Source organism: Myodes glareolus, chromosome 3, assembly GCF_982192425.1.
Source record: "Myodes glareolus chromosome 3, mMyoGla1.1, whole genome shotgun sequence".
Taxonomy (NCBI): domain Eukaryota; kingdom Metazoa; phylum Chordata; class Mammalia; order Rodentia; family Cricetidae; genus Myodes; species Myodes glareolus.
The window spans coordinates 32,674,287-32,700,082 of NC_142028.1; the positions used below are offsets into that span (position 1 = coordinate 32,674,287).

The following is a 25,796-nucleotide window of genomic DNA, read 5'->3' on the forward strand; positions in this document are numbered from 1 at the left end:
AGAAATGAGTTTGGCAAGGTTTGTGTTTATACTGTAAACGCCTTTAATTCTGGAAACTCTGGTTCCTAGACGCCGTCAATAGCATCATTTTACAACAGAGACAAAAGCTGACTCCATTCTCTGGGAGACAAAAGCTGACTCCATTCTCTGGGCAACACTCCTTCCAACACTGGACAGAGGGACCCCACTCTTAGCACAGAAGGGCGCACCGCCCCTTCCCCTGCGCATGCGCAGGCTGCATTCTGGCTCCTGGTCCTTTCCCCGGCCTCGCGTCCCTCCTGGGAACATTTCTTGGCCTTCGGCTCCGCGCACTGCGGGAGCAGCGGGTGAGCCCTAGATGGCAGCAAGGGCGGAGGGTTCCGGGAGCTCGGGGCCATTGGGCCGCTGTCGGCAGCAAACAAGGGCCCGCAGGGGGCCGATCTGGGGTGCATTCGGACGCCGGGACTCGGGCTGCTGGAGTCCAGATGGTCTGCACCTCTGCAGAGCAAACCTAGGGCCGCTAGCGGGTGCTGCGCGTGCGCGTTTTGTGTAGCAGGCGGGGCCGGTGCGGGGTTGTAGGAAGGGACCGTGAGGAGTTACGCGTGCGTGGCGTGAGCGTGGTGCTGTGACGTGTGCATTCTCCGGCTCCTGGGGCCAGATGCTGGGATGTGGAGGCGGATGGACCATTTTGGTCCCGAGTGAATGAATTACTGGGACAGGATAACCCACTCGGGACTCGATTTCCTTTTCTGCACAATGTGATTATTACGAATACTTGTTTCTTTTTTTTCTTCTTTTTCTTTTTTTAAAGCTGCTACTACTTCTTGTGCAGGGAATACCCTGTGAGGGTCGCAGGGAGCCCACCCTTGCCGCGGGCCTTTGGACTGGTCCCTAGGGCGCAGTGTTTGGAGTGGAAGAGGAAAGAGCCGGCCTAGCTGGCCACCAAGCCTTCTGCCCCTCACACATTTGGGATCCCCGTTTTGAATTTGATACTCGCTCATTTGTTGTGTGTAATGACACACTATTCTGAAACCATGGAAGACTGTGTGCCCGCCGAAAGTCTGAGACAAGTTTAAGGAGAGAGAGGTGAGCTGGAGTTAAGAGAGATGGGTGCACTCAGGCTGCACAGGGAATGCCACTTGGGGGTGAAAGGCTCACCAGCCACAGGTCCGGAATTGCTGTCGCCCTCCTTCCTGAACATCCCATGCACCCCTCCTACCTTGTTAACTATGGAGGGGATATCTCTAGACACTGACAAACTCATCCAAAGGTGGCATGAAGGGAGATGTTGAGGGCCATATTTACCTGGCCATAAATGTCCACCGGACAGTGTAGGTGAATCCTGGAGTTATTCAGTTTTAGAGTTTTGTTTTGTTTTTTTACGTTACGCCCGAAAATCTAAGACTATCTTGTAAGTTTTTAGTGATGCAGATGGTTGTGCATTTGTCACTTGTTATTCAAAGTTTCTTATCAAGAGATTGGCAAGAAGCAACTTGGGACACATTTTGAAATCTTTATCTTGCTTTAAAAATCCCATCCCTTTTCTCAAATTTTCTTGTATTATCTGACTTCCAGGGATTAATGGTATCAGATAAACAATATGTCCTGATTTTCCCCTTCCTCCCCTTGATTATCAGTCCAGACATAGTCATGGCATTTCCTCCTTTAGATTGTTATTTGGTGAATTCAAAAGAGCTCATCTGTTTAATTTTTCTGTAAGATGGGTGATAATAAGAAACAGGTGTTTTTATTCATTCAGTGAAAAAAAAAATCTAAACTTGACAGATGTTAGGGCCACACTTGAAGTAAAAACACCTTGCATGGCCCTGCATCCACATGTGAGTCCAGGGACTGCAGGGCAGGCCACATCTCTCCTGACTTCCTTCTTCCTGTTCCCTCAGCTCTTCCCTCCTCCACTCAGAGCAGAAAATGAACAAATCTCAGGTGAGTTTTTGGCTTACTTATTCCCATTTTGTTTTAAGAATTTGTGGGTTTTTTTTTAATGAAAAAGTAAAAATAGGCAGAATTGTACAGCTACAGAAAAATTTGAATTAGGAGGATTGACAGAATTAGGTGGAGGAGTTTTAAATTTACGGGAGTATTTAGGTTGTAGAAACGTCTCATGTTTTCTGGTAGTCACCCTGGGGTGATTGCAATACATTGCTTATAACCACGTCTTGTAAAGTGCCAGAGCAGAGCCTGTGTGTGTCAGATCGGTACCAACACTGAGGCTGGAGCAGACTGTTCTGATGCCCCTGAACAAATGCTAAAGTAGGTGGAGGAATCTCAAAGCAGCTCTCCTAAATGTCTAGCCAGCTCATTTGTGCTTCTAGGCAAATGTGCATGCAGGCAGCTTGTGTTCATCCATTTCTCCTTTACATTCACCCTGAAAAATAAGTCCTTATCCCCTCACCACTGTAGGCAGAGGCCACTTATTCATTCCGACCTCCCATAACCAAAATAATCACACAGAAACAGTATTAATTAAATCACTGCTTGGCCTATTAGTCTTAGCTTCTTATTGGCTAGCTCTTACATCTTAAACTAACCCATTTCTATTAATTTGTGTATTGCCACATGGCTGTGGCTTACCAGCAAGGTTCCATCCAATGTCTGTCTCCAGTGGGGCTACATGGCTTCTCCCTACTCCGCCTCCTTTCTCCCAACATTCAGTTTAGTTTTCACCGTCTAGCTCTACTCTGTCCTATCACAGGTCAAGGCAGCTTCTTTATTCATTAACCAATGAAAGCAACACATATACACTTCCTACACCACATCACCGTCACCTGAGTCAGTTCTACAAGGGCCACCAAATCATCTTCAGGGCCAGTCAGTGAGCAGTCTTGTCTTTGCCTTTCTTGACTGTCAGCATTTGGTAGTTTTGACAATGGACTGTTTTAAAAGTTTTTTTTTTTATTTAAAAATGTTTTTATACAATGTATTCCTATTTATTTCTTTCTCCTCCTTCAACTCCTTCCAGATTCTCCCCACTCAATTTTGTGTTCTTTCTCCCTGCCCCCCCCAAATAATTTAAGAAAAACAACAAAAAGCAAAACTCAAAACAGACAAATACACACACACACACACACACACACACACACACGCATTAGAGAGAGAAAGAGAGAGAGAGAGACTTATTGTTGGAACACCATGCTCTAAACTTGCGTTTCTGACCGATTTTTCATCAACCCTTATGAAACCTTTTTTTTTTTTTTCTGCCCCAGACATTGCTTTCATCCTTGATCCTCTGCTTTTTGTTTATGGGTTTCAGGTGTCTTTTTTTTTTTCTTAATGTTTTTTACTAACATTTAGTCCAGTGTGCTAATAAAATGTAAAAATCTGAAGGGAAGGGGACGGATAGGAAAGATAAGAAGGTAGATACTCCTCCCCACTCCACTCTTCCTGCTCCCTGTAGATGGGTGATATTATCTTCTTGAGACATTTTCACTGAGCATGAAACAGATTCTATGGGTAATTAGGCTTGGTCAGTTCTCAAATTCTGGGGCAATTCCAGACTTAAATGTCTGGTCATCCTACCATAGTTAACCATTTTATAATAGCCACTTAAGTGTTTTCTAGTGTTAATTCAGTTAAATATTCACGTCTGTCCTTATATATCTTTTTCTTTTTTATTTACAAATCTGATCTTAGGATTTCTCAAACTCAGGCGAACCTGTGAATCTCTGACATCATTTTAACGTGTGTTCTGAGATAGTGGATGGAGATGGAGCCCTGAATTTCCCTCCTTTCTTTTCTCTCCCATTCCTTCCTCTCTCCCTCCTCTCTTCTTCTTTTCCTTGGAGATTAACTCCAGGGCCTTGAGTACACTCAACAAGTGCTCTGCTACTGAGCTTTTAAGGCTAACCTACAGTGCCTTTGGTACGGGACTCTAGAGAGTCACTGAGCTGTGTACTTAATGAAATATTTGTTCTTTCCTGCATTTCCTTGCCTTCTACCAGTTTTGTGCTTCAGCTGTGACTCTTTGCCTTGTTCCTTAAACTTTAAAGTAAAACCATACAGACACTGGCTCTCTCAGTGTTCACTTCCTGATACAACTTGGTTTGGTTTGGTATAGGTCTTTTTCTTGTATTTCTAGGGTGTTTCAATTTTGAAGTGTAATACCTCTCATTTTGGGGAAATTTTCAGCCATTCTTTTTCTTCAAATATTCTTTACTTGTGGGGTTCTGATTACACTTGTTACCTCCCTCAGATCCCTTACACTATATCTTGATTATAATTCCCATCCCTCCTTTCCTCCCAGTTCCTTCCCACCTTCCCTCTCCTCCACGTTAAAAAAGACTTCTAAGATAGCAGCAAAATGTAACAAAGTAAAATAAAATAAGATAAAACAAAGATCATAACATCAAAATTGGACATGGCAAACCAGCAGAAGGAAAAGAGCCCAGGAGAAGGCACAGGAATCAGAGATCCACTTGTCCACACCGAGGAGTCTCAGAAAAACACTAAACTGGAAGCCATAGTGTGCATGCAGAGGACCTGCTGCAGACCTGTGCACACCCTGTGTTTGCTGCCTCGGTCTCTCTGAGCTCATATGAGCTTTGCTCAGTTGGTTCTTGTTTTCCTGGTGTCCTCCATCAGCTCTGGCTCTTACACTCTTTCTTCCTCTTCTTCAGGGTTCCCTGAATTCTGAGGGGAGGGATTTGATGGAGACATCCATTTTAGAGCTGTGTATTTCATGGTCTCTCCCTGCATAGCGTCTGGCTATGTTCTTATTTGTTTCCATCAGCTGCAGGAGGATTCTCTAATGATGGCTGAATAAGGCATTGATTTATGAATATAGCCGAATATCATTAGGACTCATTTTATCACTACTTTGTTTTTAAAAGACCAGTAGTATATGATTTTGCCCTAGGTCTCTGGGCTATTTAGTCCCTGGTTCTTTGTCATGCAAGCATTGTAGGGCATGGGTTCCATCTCATGGAGTGGACCTTAAGTCAAATCAGACATTGATTGGTTACTCCCACAAGCTTTGTGCCACCATTGCCCTAGCATATTTTGCAGGCAGGAGAGATTGTAATTCAAAGGGTTTATGGCTGGGTTGATGTTTACATTTCTCTTTTGGTAGCCTGCAGAGTAACCTCCCTTACCAAAGACACTAGGATGTAAGGGTGAAGGTTCTATGTAGGCACCAGCTCGACCTCGCAATGTTCAATGGGTTGTGCAGGTGTTGTCATCAGCAGTGGGGCTTTGCTGTCAGTTTTTGGAGTGCAGCATATTGTCTTTGCAACAACCTGGGTTGTTTGGGGATTTTCATGGGAACCTTTTGATCAGTAGCTCAACTGAATGTGTAACGTAGTGCCAGTACTGGAAGCTTCGTTGGTGACAAGAGATGGCCAGTTGGGACTCCATCTCCCCTATTATTTGGAGACTTCATTAAGATCACCTTCACATATTTTAGGAAGTTTCTACTGTATTTGGTTTTTATATCACCCATCAAATGCCCCTCAGTTCTAGTAATCTTTCTCCACATCCTTTCCCTCATTTCCCCTCCCTCTCCCTTCCTGATCCTACAATTCCTGTTTCCCTACCCCACTCCCAGTGTACTCATAAAATCTATTCTGTTTTCTCCTGCTGTGGAGATCCATGTGTGTCATCCTCCACAAACCCCAGCCCTTCTGTATACTTAACCTCTCTGTGTCTACAGATGTAACTTGGTTATCATTTACTTAGCAGCGAATATCCACATATAAGTGGATAAAATACCATATTTTTCTTTCTGAATTACCTCACTCAGGATGATTGTTTTTCTAGTTCCATTTATTTGCCTGCAAATTTCATGATACCATTTTTGTTTGTTTGTTTGTTTTTTGAGACAGGGTTTCTCTGTAGCTTTGGTGCCTGTCCTGGAACTAGCTCTTGTAGACCAGGCTGGCCTTGAACTCACAAAGATCCACTTACTTCTGCCTCCCGAGTGCTGGGATTAAAGGCATGCGCCACCATGACCCAGCTGATATTATTTTTTTTAAATAACTGAATAATACTCTTTTGTGTAAATGTACACTTTCTTCTGTTCAGGGACACCTAGGCTGTTTCCAGTTTCTGGCTATTATGAACAGAGCAGCAGTGACTGTGGTTGAGTAAGTGTTCTTGTGGTAGGATGACGTGTCATTTGGGCATGTGCCCAAGAGTGGGTTAGTCAGGGTTCTCTCGAGTGTCATCTCATCATTGCCAGCCTTTTATAAATATCCCCCTTCATTGTTTAACATGTGTGCTGCTATAGATTTATTTTATGTTGTGTTTGATTTCATATAGGTTGTTTCCTTTACATTGATGGTGTACTTTAACATGTTTACTGCTGTAGATTTATTGTATGTTGTGTTCGATTTCATGTAGATCAGTCCTTTTACATTGAGGGTGTACTTTGAGCATGCTCACCGCCATGTCCTCCCCCTAGCCTCCTGGTCTCTTCTGCTTATCTCCTTCCATCCCCGGTCTCCCTTCTGCTTTCATGTCAAATCATGTCACATGTATAAATGTGGCATTACCTAGTGGACTGTGTGTATTGAGCTGAGTACATCTAATAAAAGTTACTATCAAAGGAGCAAAAGACATTATCTAAAGAACATCTGAGATCCATTAGTGAGAGAAAATGTGATATTTATCTTCTGAGTCTGGTTTATTATGGCGATCTGTTGTTGCATCTATTTTTCAGCAAACAACATAATTTCATCCTCTTCTAAGGTTGAATAAAACTTCATTGTGCATATGTGATTTTCCTCATGTATTCATCTGCTGACGGACAGCTAGATTTTAATTTATAACTTGGCTGTTTTGATAGTACTACAGTAAATATGAATGTGGAAATATTTCTGTAGTCTCTTGACTTAAAACCTGCATTAGTTATCTCCCTGTTGTAATGAAGACCATGAAAAAGAGCAATTTTGGGAGGAGAGTGTTTATTTGTTTTCAGATCCCAGTCCCAGTCCATCACTGAAGTAAGTTAAAGTAAGGCCTTGAAGCAACATCTTATGTACCCTAGGACCTCCTGCACAGGGGTGGCACTGCCCACAGTGGATTCTGCCCTCCTTTATCAAACACTAATCCAGAAAATGTCCCCCCAAGACTTGCCTATAAGCCAGTCTGATGGAGGCATTTTCTCAATTGAGTTTTCCTTTGTCTAAATGACCCTGGCTGTGCCAATTTGGGGGAAAAAAACCCTTACTAACTAACATAGAGCTCTTTGGATATATACTCAAAAATAGTATAGCTGGGTTAATATTAGATCTATTTTTAGTTGTATTTTAAAAAGCAACTTATTATTGTGTGTGTGTGTGTGTGTGTGTGTGTGTGTGTGTGTGTACAGGTGCTCATGTGCCACAGTGGGAGTATGGAGTCAGAGGACATCTTAAGTGCCAGCAGCCCTCATCTTCCACCTTGTTTGAAAGAGTCTCTTTTGTCCTAGCTGGCCCTTGAGCTTTCAGAAACTCTGTCTCTGCCACCCATCGTGGGTTCTTGGGATTTGGACTTAAGTCTTCATGCTTCTCAGGAAGCATTTTATCCATTGAACCACTTCTCCGGTCTCTTCATTTAGTCTTTGAGGAGCTTCTGTACTGATTCCCATCAAGGTTGGTCCAGTTTATTTTGCTGCCAGCCATGAGTAAGTTCATTCTGCCTCCCATTTGTTGTTCTTTATTTTATTAATGATAGCCAATCAGATAGACTCACATAGCATTCTAAGTCATAAAATAGTTTAATTTTCATTTCCCTGATGGCTAGAGATTTTGAACATTTTTCATGTTTATTGGCCATTGTAGTTGGAGGCTGTTCATTTGTTTCCAGCTGCCCAGACTACTTGTTTGTTCCCAGATGCTCAGACTTGAAATAATCACATAGAAACTATATGAATTGCAATACTGTTTGTCCAATAGCTTAAGTAAATTTCTATCTAGATCTTATATCTTAAATTAACCCATTTCTATTATTTTATATTTTACCACAAGGCTCGTAGCCCACCAGCAAGGATCCAGCTGGTGGCTTGTGTCCTTCTCCTCAGGCAGCTACATGGCCTCTCACTAACTCTGCCTTCTTTCTCCCAACATTCAGTTTAGTTTTCCTGCCTAGCTCTGCTCTGCCCTATCACAGGCCAAAGTAGCTTCTTTATTCATTAACCAATAAAAGCAACACATATACAGGAGGACTTCCCACACCATTTCCACTTTTCTATTTAAACCGAGTAACTTGCAGCATGCTGCCCACAAAAGGCCATTTGTATTCCAGCTTTTGAAAGTGGTATGTTCATTTCATTAGCTGTTATGTTTCAGTTTTTGGTATTATTTCCTAAGCTGTCAGAGTCCTCTGAAGGAAATTCTGACTAGTGTGTTTAATTTGAGGTGCTTTCTCTTACTGTGCAGGTCTTATGTCAGTCTTAAATTAAGGTGTTTGGTTCGTTTTGAGTTTATTTTCATAGAATAACAGGTACTGAACATCTTGACTCTCAGGCAACAGGAAGGGAATTGAGACACTGGGTGTGGCTTAAACATATAGGAAAGCCCGCCTCCACAGTGACACACTTCCTCCAACAAGGCCACATGTACTCCAACAAAGCCACACCTCCTAGTAGTGACACTCCCTTTGGGGGCCATTTTCTTTCAACCACCACACCCCCCATACTAATAATGCATAAAAATAGAAGACAAAAAGATATAAATTAGCTTATATAGTAGTCGTTTTCAGTGTGACTTTTTTAATACATATTTAGTTTTGGCTAATCCTCCTTCCTCACTCCTCTCCAGTGCCCCTGCTTCTGTTTGTTTCCTTGAGTCTCCAGTACTCCTTTCTTCCAGTTTGATATAGCCTGTGTTCTTCTGCCCTGCTCTCCTGATGCCTCTTCCCCTTCCTCTTCCACAAGGCCCCTTTCCACTTCCAGGTCTCTATACACATATCGAGGATACACATGGCAGGATTGAAAACTGTGGTCCACACATAGGAAAGAACATTTGCCTTTTGTCATTGTGGACCTGGATTACCTCACACAGTGTAATATTTTTTCATTTCACCATTATTTTTTTCTACAAATGTCATAATTTTATTTTTATTTACAGCTGAATGAATTTCCATTGTTTGTATGTACCACACTTTAATTGTCTGTTCATCAGTTGATTGTCATTTAACAGATTCCATTTCCTACCTATTGTGACTAGGACAGTGAACCACAATATCGCTACAGTAGGGTATAGAGTCCTCTAGGTGCATGTTCATTCACAAGTGGTGTATCGGAATCGCCGGAGTTCACCAGACTTCCACTCTGCTCACAGTGTATATGGGTTCCCCCTTTCCTAAACCCATGCCAGCATTTGTTACCATATGTGTTCTTGATGATACCACTCTGACGGGGGGAAGGCGGAATCAATCCTCTTTTCCCTGGTGGCGAAGGGTTTTGGTGTTTAAAGAAAAAATGTTTACTAGCCATTTATATTCTTTTGTGAACTCTGTTCAGTCCACACACATCTTTTATTTGGGTAATTTCTTTTCTTGATGTTTAGTTTTTTCATTCCTTGTGTATTCTAGATGGTAGTTCTCTGTCAGATGTATAAGAAAAGATTTTCTCCCAGCAGACGCAGAGTATGAACTGGGCCTGAACCACGATTAGGCCTGTTGGTGCTCAGGAAATTCCTCAACTTCCAGAGGCCTCAGGAGAAGGTGCAGACCTGGGGTAGAGAGCAGATCTGACTTGGGGTCTAATAGAAGCTGTGGACACAGGATGGGGACAAGTCCTGACAAGAACTGATTTGGTGCTTAGCGGATTCCATATTGCTCAGTGGCTTCAAAAAAGGAAACTTTGGCCATAGGATGGGGAACTGGATTTAACTCAGCCCACAATCTTGTTTGAAGTCCCCATACCTCCCAGTGGCTTTAGGTAAAACTTCAGACCCAGAGAGGAACCAGATTTGACTTTGGGTGAGCCCCCGCTCCACAGAGAATTATGTAATTCCCAGCTGAAGCCACAGATCAATGCAGGAGACCCTAGCTGACTCAGGGCAATATTTGACCCTTGGTGGAATATTTGGGATAGAACTTCCAGTCCTAAATACCAGTCCTACAAGGAAAATAATGTCTCAACCCTACTAGGACTTATTCCTCTACTGAGTACTAGAGACAACCACTGCTGAAAGAAAGAAGGTGATTTAAGTTTAAAAAAATAAAAACAAACAAACAAACAAACTCAACCAACAATCAAACTCCGGAGTCACAAGTCCCAGCACAGAAACCAAAACAACATGAAATACCAAGACAGCACGTCTCCTTAACAAAGAGACAATCCTAAATTGGTACTGTCTCAGTTTGGGTTTCTATAACTGTGATGAAAACCACAACTAAAAGCAACTTAGGAGGAAAGGGTTTGTTTCCCTGTACTCCTACACCACAGTCAATCTCATCAAAGGAAGCCAGGGCAGGTACGCAAGGCAGGAACCCAGAGGAGGGAATTGAAGCAGAGGCCATGGAGGAATGCTGCTTGCTGGCTTACTCCTTATGACTTGCTCAGCCTGCTTTCTTCCAGCATCTAGGACCACCAGCTCAAGGGTGGCACTGCCCACAGTATGCAGTACCAGCTTGCGGACAGCTGGATTTTATGGAGGAGTCAGCAAGTTTTCCCTCTCAAGTGGATCCGGCTTGTGTCAAGTTGACATAAAAACTAGCAAGCACAGGGGAAGCGTTGGGACATCATGAAAATGACGTGGAAGAATGTCCAGACAATTAAATACATTAAGTGTGTTCAAGCAGTGATTATAAGCCCAAACAGTTCAAAGAAGGCATGGTACACTCTGGGAAAACCAAAAAGATGGATGAAAAGGAAGTCAGTCTCTATTAGGAAGATAGAATTGCTGAAGAAAGCCCAAACTAAAATGATGCTGGAATTGACAAACTCAATAAATCAAATAAAAGTACAAGTGGCAAGCCTTACCAGCAGAGTGAAGCAGAGAATCAAAGATGGACAACAGAGTAAAGGAACTGGATCATTCTGTCATAGACTGTGATAAATTTAAAAATAAATAGCAACAGAAGGTGGGAAAGTATCGGGACACCATGAAAAGATTAACATTCAGATTATGAGCATAAAAAGATAACACCATAGTTAGGAAATAGAGAATATTTTCAATGTAGTTATAGAAAAACTCCCCAAAATAGAGAATAAGATGATCATCTAGACACAAAAGACCCACAGACTCCCCAAATACTTATGTCCAGAAAAGAAACTCCCTATAACATACTAAAACCATTGAATAAAGAAAGGATATTAAAATCTACAAGAGAGGAAAGTTAAATCCCATATAAAGTAGACCCATCAAAATAATACCTGATTATTTGGAAGAGAGATTTAAGGTAAGAAGGGCCTGGAAAGATGTATTCAGAGTTCTGAAAGGCCATACCTGTCGGCCAGCAAAACTATTCAAATTGAAGAAGAAATAACTTCCCATGATAGAAACAGATTAAAAGAATTTATATCTGCTAAGCTAACTCTACTGAGGCTACTGGAAGGAATACTTTAGTCTGAAGACAAGGGTAAACACACCTGGAACAGTTTCAGAAGAGTTAATCACAAAGAAGAAATGAGGCCTAAAAATGCCCTCAACAAGATGGCAGACATTCATACAATTGTCCAATGATAACTCTTAATGGCCTCAGTCCTCCAATAAAGAGACACAGACTTTCATTAGAAAACAGTATTCATCTTTTTGTTGCCTCCAACAATAACCTCACCACAACAATAGACCCTCCTTAGGATAAAAGGATGGTAAAGCTGTTCCTAGTAAACAGAACCAGAAGCAGGTGTTGTGATATCCAACAAAATAGACTTCACCCCAAAGCTAGTTAGAAGAGTTAATGAGACTCCATACTCATTATCCACTAAGAAGACTTTATAATTCTTAACACATATGTACCAAACCCAAAGTGGATCCAGTTTCATAAGAGAAATACTATTACATCTAAAACCACAGATTAACCCCAATACAGTAATAGTGGGTGACTTTAATACTAATTACCAATTGCCAATGGATGGGTAAGCTGGACAAAAACTAAACAAACATTAGAGTTAAATAACGTATCAAATGGATCTACCAGGGTTCTGTAGAACACACCACCAAAACACTAAATACACTTTCTTTTCAGCAACACATGTAATTCTTTTCAAAGTCAACCACAAATTAAAACACAAAGCAGGTTTTACCAAATATAAGAAAATTGAAAAAGACATCTGTATTCTGTCTGACCACTTTGAATGGGCTAGATAGCAACAGCATTAGAAAGGACTGACTAGTTTTACGTCAGCTTGACACAAGCTAGAGTTATCTGACAGGCGGGAACCTCAACTGAGAAAATGCTTCCACAAGATCTGGCTGTAGGCAATTTTCTTAATTAGTGGTTGATGGGGTGGGTCTATGCCATTGTGGATGGTGCCCTCCCTGGACTGGTGTCCTAGGTTGTGTAGGAAAGCAGGATGAACAAGCCTTGGAGAACAATGAAGTAAGCAGCATCCTCCATGGTCTCTGCATCAGGTCCTGCTTCCAGGTTTCAGCCTTGTTTGACTGGTGTGACTTCCTTCAGTGATAGATTATGGTGTGGAAGTGTAAGCAATAGTAACCCTAACTATGGCAGAAAGTAAGGGAAATATACAAACTCACAGACTAAACAGCACATACTATTTTGTGATAATAGAGTCAAGGAAAATATTAAGAAGGAAAATTCAAAAATCTTAAGATTAAATAAAAATGGAAACAACATAGTAAAATCTATGGAACACACTGGAGGTAATCCTAAGAAGAAAGTTCATAATAGCACTTTGTGGCTACATCATTAAATTTGAGAGATCTTAATAACTTGATGATGAACCTACAAACGTGGGAAAAAATAAGAATAAACAACCTCCCAAAACACTAGAAGGGAAGAGGGAATCATAACCAGCATTGAAATTAATAAAGTAGAAACAAAAGTACAAACAAAGAGTTGAATCTTTGAAAAAGTATTGATGATTGACAAGTCATTAAACAAATTAAACTCCCCTTCCAAAGAAGAGACTCATTAATAAAATTACAGATGAAAAGAGAGATGTTAAGACAGATACTTTGGAAATCACTATGGTGATTTCTCAGAAAATTAGGAGACAACCTATTTCAAGACCCAGCAATACCACTTTTGGGTATATATCCAAAGGAAACTCATTCATACCACAAGGACATGTGCTCAACTATATTCATAGCAGCATTATTTGCAATAGCCAGAACGTGGAAGCAACCTAGATGCCCCTCAACCGAAGAATGGGTAAAGAAAATGTGGTATATTTATACAGTGGAGTACCTCTCAGTGGGGGAAAAAAAAGATGACATCTTGAAATTTGCAGGACAAATATAATATGTACTGACTCAGAAGTGGCTTTTAGGCATAAAGCAAAGAAAAACCAGCCTAGAACCCACAATCCGAGAGAACCTAGACAACAAAGAGGATCCTAAAGAGACGTACATGGATCTAAATAGGAAAGAGAAAAAGACAAGATCTCCTGAGTAAATTGGGAGCAAGGGGGTCATGGGAGAGGGTAAAAGGGAAGGGGAGAAAGGGAGGGGAGCAGAGAAAAATGTATAGCTCAATAAAAATAATAAAAAAGATAGATACTGAGGAAATTGAGAAATTCATTAAAAATATACTTTAAAAGTTTATACTCCAGTAAACTTTAAAAGAAGTGGATGAATTTCTAAATGTGTATAATCCACTAAAATTAAATCAGATTGAGATAAATAATAATAGACCTTACAACCAATGAGGTAGAAGTATTAATTTAAAATCTCCAAGTGAAAACAAGTTCAAATAGGTTCAGAGCAGAGTTCTGACAGATTTTTGAAGAAGAATTAACACTAATATATGTGAAATTATTCCTTAAAATAAAAAGGATGGAACCCTTCCAATTATAGTAATAATTATTATATTTTATATTATGTATTATTTATTATTTATATTAACTATATTATATGCAATATAATATAATTAATATAATAATAATAATTGTCATTAGTATTATTAAGATAAGTTCTCACTATGGCAATCTTGTTGTCTTGAAATTCACTATGTAGACTAGGCTGACCTCAAACTCACAGAGACCCACCTGCCTCTGCTCCCAAGTTTTAAGAGTAAAGGTTACACCAGCATGTCTTGCTCAAATTCTTTTTGTGAAGGCAGTATTGCTGTAATACCAAAACAGGGCAGCTACCCAACAAAGAGAATTATAGGGCTAATGTGATGAACACAGACACAAAAGGGGAATTGCCGTCTATAGCATCTGTAGTTTTAAGTTATAATATAGAGCTGTAGTAGTAAAAGTCATATAATGGTGTCTTTAAAATAGACACATTGATCAGTGGAACGAAATTGAGGACCCAGATAAAACTCCATAGACTTACAGCCATGTGAATTTCGATAAAGAGGCCCAAAATACATATCAAAGTAGATAGCACCTTCAACAAGTAGTGGTCTAGCTGGATAGCTGCATGTCAGAGAACAAAGCAGCATCCTTCCCTTTGACTTCTAATAAAAGTCCAAAATAAAAATGAATACCAGACCTCAACTTAAGACTTGATACCCAGAACCTATTCGAGGAAAAAGTTTCAACTAACAGGTATAGGTGAGGGCATTCTGAACAGTGTCCTGATAGCATCGTCAACCAAAAGCTGATAAACGGGACCCCGTGAAACTCTGCAGCAGAGGACATTGTCGTCCCAGTAAAGTTGCCCCTGCAGGCTCTGTTCCTAGTCCTCCCCTGGGGATTGTTCGCAGCGCAGTCACCATTCAAGGGTGATTACACTGTGGAAATAGAGTTAATCATCATCTTCGCCATCGTCACCTCTACGTACCAGCTTTGGAGAATATAGGGTACTAATAATGGTGCTCTGTGTGCTACTGTGTGAGTGGGAAGACAACCAGAACAAGTAGAAAACTGTTCGAGGATGACAGCCTTTGGTCTGCTGTCGTAACCTTTTCCTACAACACACACACACCGTACCACTTCGTCTATCTGTTGAATTCTTCCATCCTTCAATTATTTTTTTGAATTTCTTGTTTTAATTGAACGCATTAGCCACAATTCATTTTGAGGTTCACATTTAATCATTTCAATAACCATCAATATGGATCTGTTTATATTGCTTCTTTTACTTCTTGCTCACTATTGGCTCACACACCATGCAGCTGTTGACTAGGTTTTAATAAAAACCTGCTCTCCCCCCCCCCCCGAAAAAATTCATGAGACTCCAGAAAATGAGCAAAGCAGAGAGGTTTGCTCTATCCTGTGGGGTTAGACTCCAGGGCAAGCACTGAACTAAAAAAAGATGTCATGGGCTTTTTTAGTGGGAGCCTGTCCCTTGTTTATCAATATCATTATTTATTTAACAATTTCAAGTTTTGCTTCCTAAGAAACAGTGAGATCTACTCCCAGGTTTGTAATGTCTATCTAATAAATGCACGTGTGTGTGTTCTTACAGGTCACACAGGTCACACAGGCCACACCAGCCACACAGGTCACATAGGTCACACAGGTCACACAGGCCACACCAGCCACACAGGTCACACAGGTCACACCAGCCACACAGGTCACACAGGTCACACAGGTCACACAGGCCACACCAGCCACACAGGTCACACAGGCCACACCAGCCACACAGGTCACACAGATCACACAGGCCACACCAGCCATACAGGTCATACAGGTCACACCGGCCACACAGGTCACACAGGCCACACAGGCCACACAGGCCACACCAGCCACACAGGTCACACAGGTCACACAGGCCACACCAGCCACACAGGTCACACCAGCCACACAGGTCACACAGGTCACATAGGTCACACAGGCCACACAGGTCACACCAGCCACACAGGTCACACAGGTCACACCGGCCACACAGGTCACACAGGTCACACCGGTCACACAGGTCACACCGGTCACACAGGCCACACAGGTCACACCAGCCACACAGGCCACACAGGTCACACCAGCCACATAGGCCACACAGGCCACACCAGCCACACAGGTCACTCAGGCCACACAGGTCACACCGGTCACACCGGTCACACCGGTCACACCGGCCACACAGGTCACACAGGTCACACAGGTCACATAGGTCACACAGGTCACACAGGCCACACAGGCACTCTGAAAATAGGAACTGTGTTTCTGCCCACCTCACCATATTCATGTTGCAGCTGAGACACTCCTAGACCTTTAGCAGCATCTCAATTTGTACAGGATATTTCCCTTTATTCTACATAGTGTAGCAGGAAAAAAGGGAGGGGGTATCCTGTTCATTATTTTTCAGTAAATTCTAAAGAAACCCGTTTTGTTAAATCTTCTCTATATTGCCCAGTCCCAATGACTTCATACAGGGAAAGAATATTGTCTTGCAGGAGCAAGTGTCATTCAAGGATGTGTGTGTGGATTTCACCAAGGAGGAGTGGTATCTGCTGGACCCTGCTCAGAGAGTACTTTACAGAGATGTGACCCTGGAGAACTATAGCAACTTTGTCTCAGTAGGTAAGGGCTTAGGGCTTTTTCTCATGGCTACCAGTCACACACATCTCCAAGATTGGGAGGGAATGTCTGTAATTTTCAGTTTGAGCCTTAGGAGTCTTAGGGCTTACGGGTCTAAGGCGACTGATCTCTTTTTGCTGCAACAGTGGTGTCTTCTCATCTCTCTGCAGAATGCTGAGAGCCTTCCTGAACCATAGCTGAGGCTGTGCCTTTCTTTTCCTTCGTTTTTTTCTCTTTCAGTTCACAAAGCTAAACTATTTAGCACCCAGCCTGTATTATTTTGTCTTAACAGGGTATTGTGTTACTAAACCAGATGTGATCTTCAAAATAGAGCAAGGAGAAGAGCCATGGATACCAGAAAATGGATTCCCATGCCACCCAGGTACAGTCGTGAGATACTGGCAAGGGAAAGTGACCTTGTATCATTGGGTAAGGCAGGTTACTGACCTAGGGTTTCTGTTGCTGTGAAGAAACACCGTGACCATGGCAGTTCTTATAAAGGAAAAAACTGGTACTGGCTTCCAGGTCAGAAGTTTAGTCCATTATCATCATGGTTGGAAGCATGATGGTATACAGGCAGACATGGTGCTGGAGAGGTGGCTGAGAGTTCTGCTTCTGAATCTGCAGACAGCAGAAGAGACAGTGAGCCATTGGGCCTGGCTTGAGTTTCTGAAACCTCAAAGCTCACTCCCTAGTGGCACACTTCCTCCAACAAGGCCACACCTCCTAATCCCGCTCCAGTAGTGCCACTCCCTGGTGATCAAACATTCAACTTCATGAGCCTGTGCAGACCATTTCTATTCAAACCACCACAATTACCTGTGAAATTTACTCCAGACCTCTGGAAATGATCAAGAACAGCTTCCCACTGTTGCCTTAATGACTCTTGTTTGTAAATACTTTTCTTTTGCTTAGACATTTTGGAGTGTTTTATTTCTACTTGTAAATCCAAAGTCAGTTGGCTTCATCTTAGATTTTTTTCTTAGTTAATTTCTCTTTGTCTTTACAAATTATGCAACTTCTGTTTTCTTTGGACACCAGCTAGCTATTCCCATGTCCTTCCATATATTCCACTCAACAGATGCATAATGGAGAACATTCACTGTGGTACAGTCATGTTCTAGGTAACCAAGAGAGCAATATACCAGATATTATAGATTATATGCTACAGTGAAGAACAGAATCAAGTAGATGCAATTATTTATTTTCATATATACTTCACTATATACATATATGTGCATATGCACACAGTGTTGGTTGGCGGTAAGAATGATGAAGAGAGCGCACACAGGAAGGGGAGGAAAACATAAAGATGTATGCTATTTGGCAGAGAGGCCAGAGAAAACTTGAATGAGGCCCGTGTTATATAGAATACTCTAAAGGAGTAAGAATAAACAGTGGCCAGGCGGTGGTGGCGCACACCTTTAATCCTTGCCTCATCCTAGCACTCAGGAGGCAGAGGCGGGCAGATCTCTGTGAGTTTGAGGTCAGCCTGGTCTACAAGAGCTAGTTCCAGGACAGGCTCCAAAGCTACAGAGAAACCCTGTCTCCAAAAAAAACCAAAAAAAAAAAAAAAAGAATAAACTATGAACAGAAAGTATTCTAGACAGAGAGAAGTTGAGGTCCCAGGCCTATAGGACAGGTTTGTTCTGTTTGAACAGTAGCGGGGAGAGCCTTGGGCAGGACTGGTAGAATGCTGTTGTTAATAATATTCCCATGGTTCATGAAAGACACAGAAATTTTACCTTTGGGAATGCAAGAAACACTGTTTCGAACTAATGTAGATCAGACTGAATCATCAGACTTATTTTCAGCTTCAAAGGATTTATCTGGCTTGTGCAGTAGCAGTGGTGGTGTGTTTAGTGGGTGTGTATGAGCTAGGAAGGGGCACCAGCTAGGAAACTCCTGTGTACTTCAGCAGAAAGGGTAGTGGCCAAGACCATCCCAGAGGTGCTAAGAAATGCTAGGTTTGTACAGATACCTTGAAGATAGAGCCATGGAGGTTTCTGTTGGATGAAGAGTATAAGAGGAGTCAAACATGACTTTGAATTTTTTATCTCAAGCAACAAGACAAGTTAGGGAACCACTTACTGAGATAGAGAAAATACAGAACAAACACGATTGGGGAAGAATTGTTATAGATTCAGTGATGGCATAAATCACAAAACAGTCTCATACCAGTTCAGAATCATGAATAATAAAAGGGTTATTTATTTAAGGGAAAGACTTACAGATCTCTGTCCTAGACAACAGTCCTCTGCGTGAACAGGAACAGAGTCTAGCAGCCGGAAGTGGGAACCAGAAACAAGAAGAGCAGGTGCACATTTACTGCTGCTTTTACAGTATAAGAGGCCAGGTCCACATGGGCTGGTACCTTAAAGGCTATTGGCTGAAGGAACAGAATGTGCTCCCACGGCAATTCAGTTTTAAACAGGGAAAGTTGGGGGTAGCTGTTCAAATCTGATCCATGAGTTTATTTTAAGGTTTGAGTTATCCAAGAATGGAATGCCTAGCTGAGGCTGGGACTAGATGTATGTATTTGAAGGCATCGATTTTAGATGGTATTTTATGTGTGGTTTAGATGAAATCTAAAGCTGAGATAGATCGATTTCTTTTTTTAAAGACCAGACAGTAAATATCTTTGGTGCATTCCTGGTCATTGTTGTTGCTGCTGCTGCTCTGTCATTTTCTGTTTGGTCCTCGTGTCCCTCTGCCCTCCACCCCCACCCCTATTGCTTCTTCTACTGTTTCCTCTTTAAAAACATAAAGGATACTTTCAGTTGTAAGGAAGTGCCTCATGCCATAGTTTTCAAGTCCCTTTTCTAGGGCATGGTTTTGTCAGAACAGTCATGGGATGATACTTGTTCATAAAGTTATTAAATCCATCCATCAGAGGAGACGTAGAAGGAAAACCTAAGCTATACAAAATCCAGTTCAATTTTTGAGGAATCAAGTACGGCCTAGGCTTACCATTTTACTAGTTCTTCTGCATGGCATCCATGGCTTCCCTGTACTGCATCTGCTCAGCTCTTACCCTCTGAGTGACATCCATGGGTTCCCTATACCACATCTAGCTCTTACTGACTTCATCTCTACTCTCACTATTTTTCTTTCAGAACCACCTGCACCTGTTTATAAGGCAGGTAGAATAGAGTCATTATAATTTATTTTTATGGGCTACTATTAGGATAGTGAGAAAAAAAACCTGAATGCTTCTTGTGAAAAAGGAGAATGAAAAAGGGGGAAAGGAAACGACATTTGGGATGGTAGTGCACACCTTTAATCCCAACACTGGGGAGGCAGAGGCAGGCGAATCTCTGTGAATTTGAGGACAGTCTGGTCTACAGAGTGAGTTCCAAGACAGCCAGGGCTACACAGAGAAATCCTGTCTTGTAAAACCAAAAAGAAAGAAGGGGGAGGAAAGAAAAGAAAAGAAAAGGAAAGAAGAAGAGCAGAGCAGAGAGAGCAAATAAAGCAAATAAAGAGAGAGAGCAGGAATCACAGCAGGGTAAGGATGAAGGGAACACAGACATGACTGCTTTTGCGTGTGTGCAATGACAAGCAGCCTTATGAACAGATCCCTCCATGCACAGAGTTTTAATGGCTATATTGAATGTTGATTTAAACACTTAATGTGAGTCAATTGTTATAAAGTTTTATTTGCTTGCTTATTTTGTTTTGAACTGTTTTGCTAGGATCATAACTTTAATTGTTGATCTTTAGGGCAGTAGATTGCTATAGTTTTTTTTTAATTAAGCATATAATTAGCATTCTTGCATTGAGTGCCAACAGTTAAGGATAGCCCAAATTTTTATATTAAAGTGTCCTGAAAGTCTCAGTAACAGATACAGAAATATGATAGTTAGGGGTCCCACATGTAAATAAAACACAGGTGATGTTAGATGTTAAAGCAGAAAATCCGTGTGTAAATAGAAATAAAGGCAGGCTTAAACCCCATTCCTGCTTCCACAGCAGCATATTTGGTTTTTCTCCTCTAACCAGGATGCTAAAGAAAATGTGCTGGATTCAGTTTGTACCAGGACACTGAATCTAAAACAATAGCATTAAGCATAGAGTAGAGGATTTCTGTACACGTCCATACATCCTCAGAAATGTGTTAAGGTACTTCAGCTTCCCAAGTCCCTTCTCTGCTTGTGTCTTTTTTTTCCCTGTATGTTTTCTTATCCCTATCAAAAATTTTTTTTTTTAAAAAAAGTCAAGTATTATGCAAGGTTTGGTGATTTTTTTTTCTCATTCATAGAAAAGAAATGGAAAGTGGACGGCCTACTGGAGAGCAGCCCGGAGGATCAAGGTGACCGTTTGTGGCCACCCATGCTCACCAACAAGCTCATGCGTGTGGACAGTGGAGGTCACCCAAGAAAAACTTCCACTCTAGCAATGGATCCTGTTTCTTCAAGAAGTTTTCTGCTCAAAATATGTGACTCATGTGAAATGAATTTAAAGAATATTTCAGGTGTCATTATTAGTAAAAAGAACTATTCCAGAAAGAAACTTGATGAGTTTAATATAGGTGAGAAACCACTCCTTAAAATTGGGCATGAAAATATTCCTGTAAGAGCAAAATCATATAGATATAATGAGAAAAGGGGTGGCCTCAGCCTTTACCAGGGTCTCACACGGCCAGTTTCTGGTCAGCCTTTCGCGCGTCATGAAAACGGACAAGGCTTCCCTGAGGAAGTGGCCCTGTGTCCGAGTCAGCGCTCTCAGCCGGGGCAGACGCTCTGTAAACACACTGAGTGCGGAAGAACGTTCATCGACAGTTTGAAGCTCAGTGTGTCACAGAAAACTCACCTGCGTATGGAGCCGCACGAGTGCAGCATTTGTAGAAAGTCCCTTTATGTGGATTTGCGGTTTGGACATGAGGGAGCTCTTCCCAGGAGCAGTCCTTGTGAGCGGAGCGCCTATGACAAAATCTTCTACGATGGCTCAGCCTTCATTGCTCACCAGGAAGCTTACTCAAGACAGAATGTCCAGGAGTATAAAGTGAGTAATAAAGCATGGGCAAAGTCAGCTCTCTTTAAACACCAGCTAGTCCAGATGGGGGCGAAACCCTATCAGTACCCTGAAAATGGGAAACTTTTCAGCAAGAAATCACATCCCACCCAGTCTCGAAGAGCTCACTTGGGAGAAAAAACCTTTGAATGTGGTGAGTGTGGTAAAATGTTTTGGGAGAAATCAAACCTCACTCAACACCAGAGAACACATACTGGAGAGAAACCATATGAATGTACCGAATGTGGGAAAGCCTTTTGCCAAAAACCACACCTTACCAACCACCAGCGAACGCATACGGGAGAAAAACCCTATGAATGCAAGCAATGTGGGAAGACATTCTGTGTCAAATCAAACCTCACTGAACATCAAAGAACACATACAGGGGAGAAACCCTATGAATGTAATGCGTGTAGGAAATCCTTCTGCCACAGGTCCGCCCTCACCGTCCATCAGAGAACACATACAGGAGAGAAACCGTTTATATGCAATGAATGTGGCAAGTCCTTTTGTGTGAAGTCAAACCTGATTGTACATCAAAGAACTCACACAGGGGAGAAGCCCTACAAATGTAATGAATGTGGGAAAATGTTTTGTGAAAAGTCAGCTCTCACTAAACACCAGAGAACTCACACAGGGGAGAAGCCCTACGAATGTAACGTGTGTGGGAAGACCTTCAGTCAGAGGTCGGTGCTCACCAAGCATCAGAGAATTCACTCCAGGATGAAGGCTCTTGCAGCCTCCTAGATGGTCACCTTCCTTATGCCTGCCAAGTCGGTGGTACGGTTTGAAAAGTGAGCTTAGAGCCTGCCAAAGAATACCAGAGTCCTAGAAAATGCCATTTTGTTGAAATATATAAAAGCTTTCAAGAAAATAAAAACTTTCATTAGAATATTGTTTTAAAGGGAAATCATTCATACAAACATATAGTTAAAAAAGTCTATAAAGTTTAAATTGTGTAATGTCTTCCAAATGTGTTTCAAAATTGTATTTTAAATATAATGGGTAATATTAATTTTACTTGTATTCATAGGAGAGTATGAAACTTAAAAGTGAGTGACAATAGCATTAAACATGTATGTAAAGAGCATCTGATGTTTATAGACCTTGTGTGCATATGTAATGTAATATCTGTGTACTTTAGGAAGTGCTTGATCTACGTATTGAAACCCAGTAAGGTTGTGAGGAAAAACTGAACCCTTAGTGTAATAGCTATTATGGTATACTTTCAATACTAAGTACCACCAGTGTCTTTTTGGTTGATAAGATTATGTATGTTTATGAGCATATGTGTGAATATGGATCTACATGTATGCATATGTAAATATATTTATATGCATGTACGCAAATGGTGATGTCATAAAGGCAGCTCACACCAACTTAAAAGTGCTGATAATTGTTTAAATTTCAAGAATTGTGTGAATCAATTATTTAAAGTTACATGAAGTTACAGTTAAATTATATTGAGAGCAAAGGAAATAAACAGCGCTCGTCATCCCTAATGATTTGCTGTCTTTCCCTGGTACCTTTGCTGCGTGCCATTGGCCTACATTCGAGGGTGCTGTAGAGGGTTCTGCTGCTGTCTCTCCAGACTCCACCACATCCATCCCTACTCTCATGTTGGTGACTTGGCCTTCAAAACTGACAAAGCATGTATCGGCACGGATTTCCTCAGAGAAGCTATGTGCATGTAAGCTATATGGCAGACTTAAAGTGTAAATCACCTATCCTTCTTTCTATTTCCTAAAAAAAAAAAATGGCTATAGCCATCATTACCAAACTGCCTCTGTAGTAAGGAAGCCAAAAGATGGTTTATTGAGCTTTTTAATTACCTCAGAATTGTCTAGTTGTAAATACTACCATTCTCTTGTTAGGTTGGCCAGTATGTTTCGAATGACATTGTTTCACGCACACACAAAACATTGTCACATCCTTTTCACTATTTTTGACCATGAGTAGGTGTGACCATTATTACCAAACTGCCCATTTGGTAAAAAAAAAAAAAAATCCAACAGTATCTTTCTGAGGGTTTTTCTTAGCTACCTCTGTGTCAACCATATAAATGCTGTTAATAAAAATGGTATTTACATGACAACATGAGTTGTAAATGGTAATGCTGCACTTTAAAAATGAAATATGGTAGTGTATAATAAAATGCTCATTTTTTACCATTGGTATTTTATTGTGTATCTGTTTAGGCATGGTTACAGGTAACCATACTTCTGTGTAATTCAGTAATATATATCTGTATTTATAGACTCCTACATAGTGTCTCCACCTCCTTTGTGCTATTCCCAGTACCTCCTAGAAACAGATTGACCAGTAGTTTTAAGAGATGCTCTGGCCACCTTCTTTGCTGAGCTGAGTTTTATCTCTTTTTCCTTCTCCCAAAGATGTTTTGGGGGAATAAATTAAGATTAGTCAAAGCTAGTCATGGCAGCTCCATTCTGCCAAGTTTTTGAAGTTAGGGACTGCTGTGCAATACTGGAATAGATCTCAGTGGTGAAATTGTTATAACATGAGATGACATCAAGAGACAGAAAAGATATTATACCTGTTGGATGTGTTTACTTAGACCTGTCTGTGATATTGGCATATAGTCTGTGATCTGGAAGGACAGTGACCCAAAGATGGCAGCACACACAGTGCAAAAAGCTGACCCAGGTATGATGTCACTGAGCTGTTTAGTCCTCTATGCCACTTCTTTCTGGGACTTTGTATTATTTTCAACAATACCTGTTACTTGCTCATTATTAGGACTGTCTGATACATAGAGTTGAAGCCATTCCAGTTAATAACAGAGATCACTTTTTCAAGTGCTAACATTCCATACAGTGGTTTGTGGGGGAAAAGTCCTTTTAACAGTTTGCTGCATGGATGGATGGTTGCTTTGTAAACCACAGTTTTTTTCTGGTGGAAAATAGAATGCCTCAAATAAAAAGACCTTAGTGGTAGACTAACTCTAGCAATATTGTCCAGGGTCAACGGATGATGAGACGCACAGAAACTGGTGCATACAGGTTGCCATTTTCCTTCTGACAAGGTTGTAAACTGGATTAGCATATCCCAGTTCAAGCTAATGTCACTACCAAAATTTTAGCACCAAATTGCTAGTACCTTATTTTGAAGAACCCAACTAGATGCAATTGCAGGTGAGCCAAGAGGTGGAGAGATGGTCTAGGTAGCTAAGATACAGAATAAACAGTGTAGTGGTTTTCATTCCTGTAAACTCCTAACCTCTTAGTATTGGAAATAAAGCTATTGTGCTAATTGAAACAATTATTTTCTCTGTGTTGTGCTTTCATGTGAGAAAAAATTGATATGAATAAATCCCTTTTGAAAATGAGTTCTAGAGCTGGTATGCATACCTTTTGAAGTGTTTGCAGCAGATTGTATATTAAGGTACATGATTTACAAACAAACATCTTTGTGATGTTCCTTGTTATATGTTGTGTGAAGTTTTTTCTATATATTCATATATATATATATATCTTGCATTTTTTCTATAAATTAGTGACATATCTCTGCACAATTCTGAGTTTATTTTTTTATCCTGTGTATATATTTCTACTTCTGTTTAATGTATTTTTGTGTCGATACAAATTTAAGATTATTTTCCTACTGTAAGTTATTGTATTTATGCAGCCCATTTAAAAATGTAAAGTTCTAGTCCTTGAAAGCTATATTATAGTTTTAAAAAATACAACTTAGGAGTTAGTTATCTACAACAATCCAACTTGTAAGTCATGTTAGATATGTTTTTAATGTCAAAGATATATTTTAGATAGATGGTCATCAAACACTTCAGAGTCCTACAGAATATGCCATTTAAGATGCTTTCATAACTTAAAGCTTTTCATGATAGTGACACACATCTGCTCCTGGCAGCACCAGTTTACTTCAAAAGAGGATGATGGGCATCAAAGAACCACCATGTGGTGTCTGCTTTCATTTGTGGCAGGGTTATCCACTGGGCAAAAAAGTCTGCCCTTGCCTTGACTACCGACAAAATGCTGTCCAACTTGAACAAGCAGGACACAAAAGAAAACAATTGCTGAACTTTGCCAAAACATGATAGGACAATCCTTCAAAATTCCTGCTTCACAAAAAAGTATGTCAGATATTCTAGGCCTGTATGTTGTACAATATTATTTTTAGGTGTGTTACTTTTGTTTATGCAATGGAACATTTGTTTAATGATGTAAAGATTTGTTGCTTTTGTTTATGCTGCATATTCTTAACTCTGTGAAGCTGTGATTCTTTGCATGTC

General features: G+C 40.9%; 1 protein-coding gene across 3 annotated transcripts; it reads left to right on the plus strand.

Annotated features, from left to right (window-relative positions):
- Nucleotides 1-234: 234 nt before the first annotated feature.
- Nucleotides 235-24,808, plus strand: Znf248 (zinc finger protein 248). 3 transcript variants are annotated; one of them, XM_087904369.1, is made up of 6 exons: nt 235-326; nt 791-1,065; nt 1,881-1,923; nt 16,390-16,516; nt 16,806-16,895; nt 20,775-24,808. In XM_087904369.1, the coding sequence occupies exons 3-6, from the start codon at nt 1,909-1,911 to the stop codon at nt 22,271-22,273; spliced, it is 1,731 nt and encodes a 576-aa protein (XP_087760495.1). In that variant the 5' UTR covers nt 235-326; nt 791-1,065; nt 1,881-1,908; the 3' UTR covers nt 22,274-24,808. The 3 variants fall into 3 exon arrangements, with proteins under 3 accessions (XP_087760495.1, XP_048300380.3, XP_085543083.2); XM_048444423.3 differs by lacking the exon at nt 235-326 and having other exon boundaries at nt 581-1,065; XM_085686957.2 differs by lacking the exons at nt 235-326; nt 16,390-16,516 and having other exon boundaries at nt 581-1,065.
- The last annotated feature ends 988 nt before the right edge of the window (nt 24,809-25,796 follow it).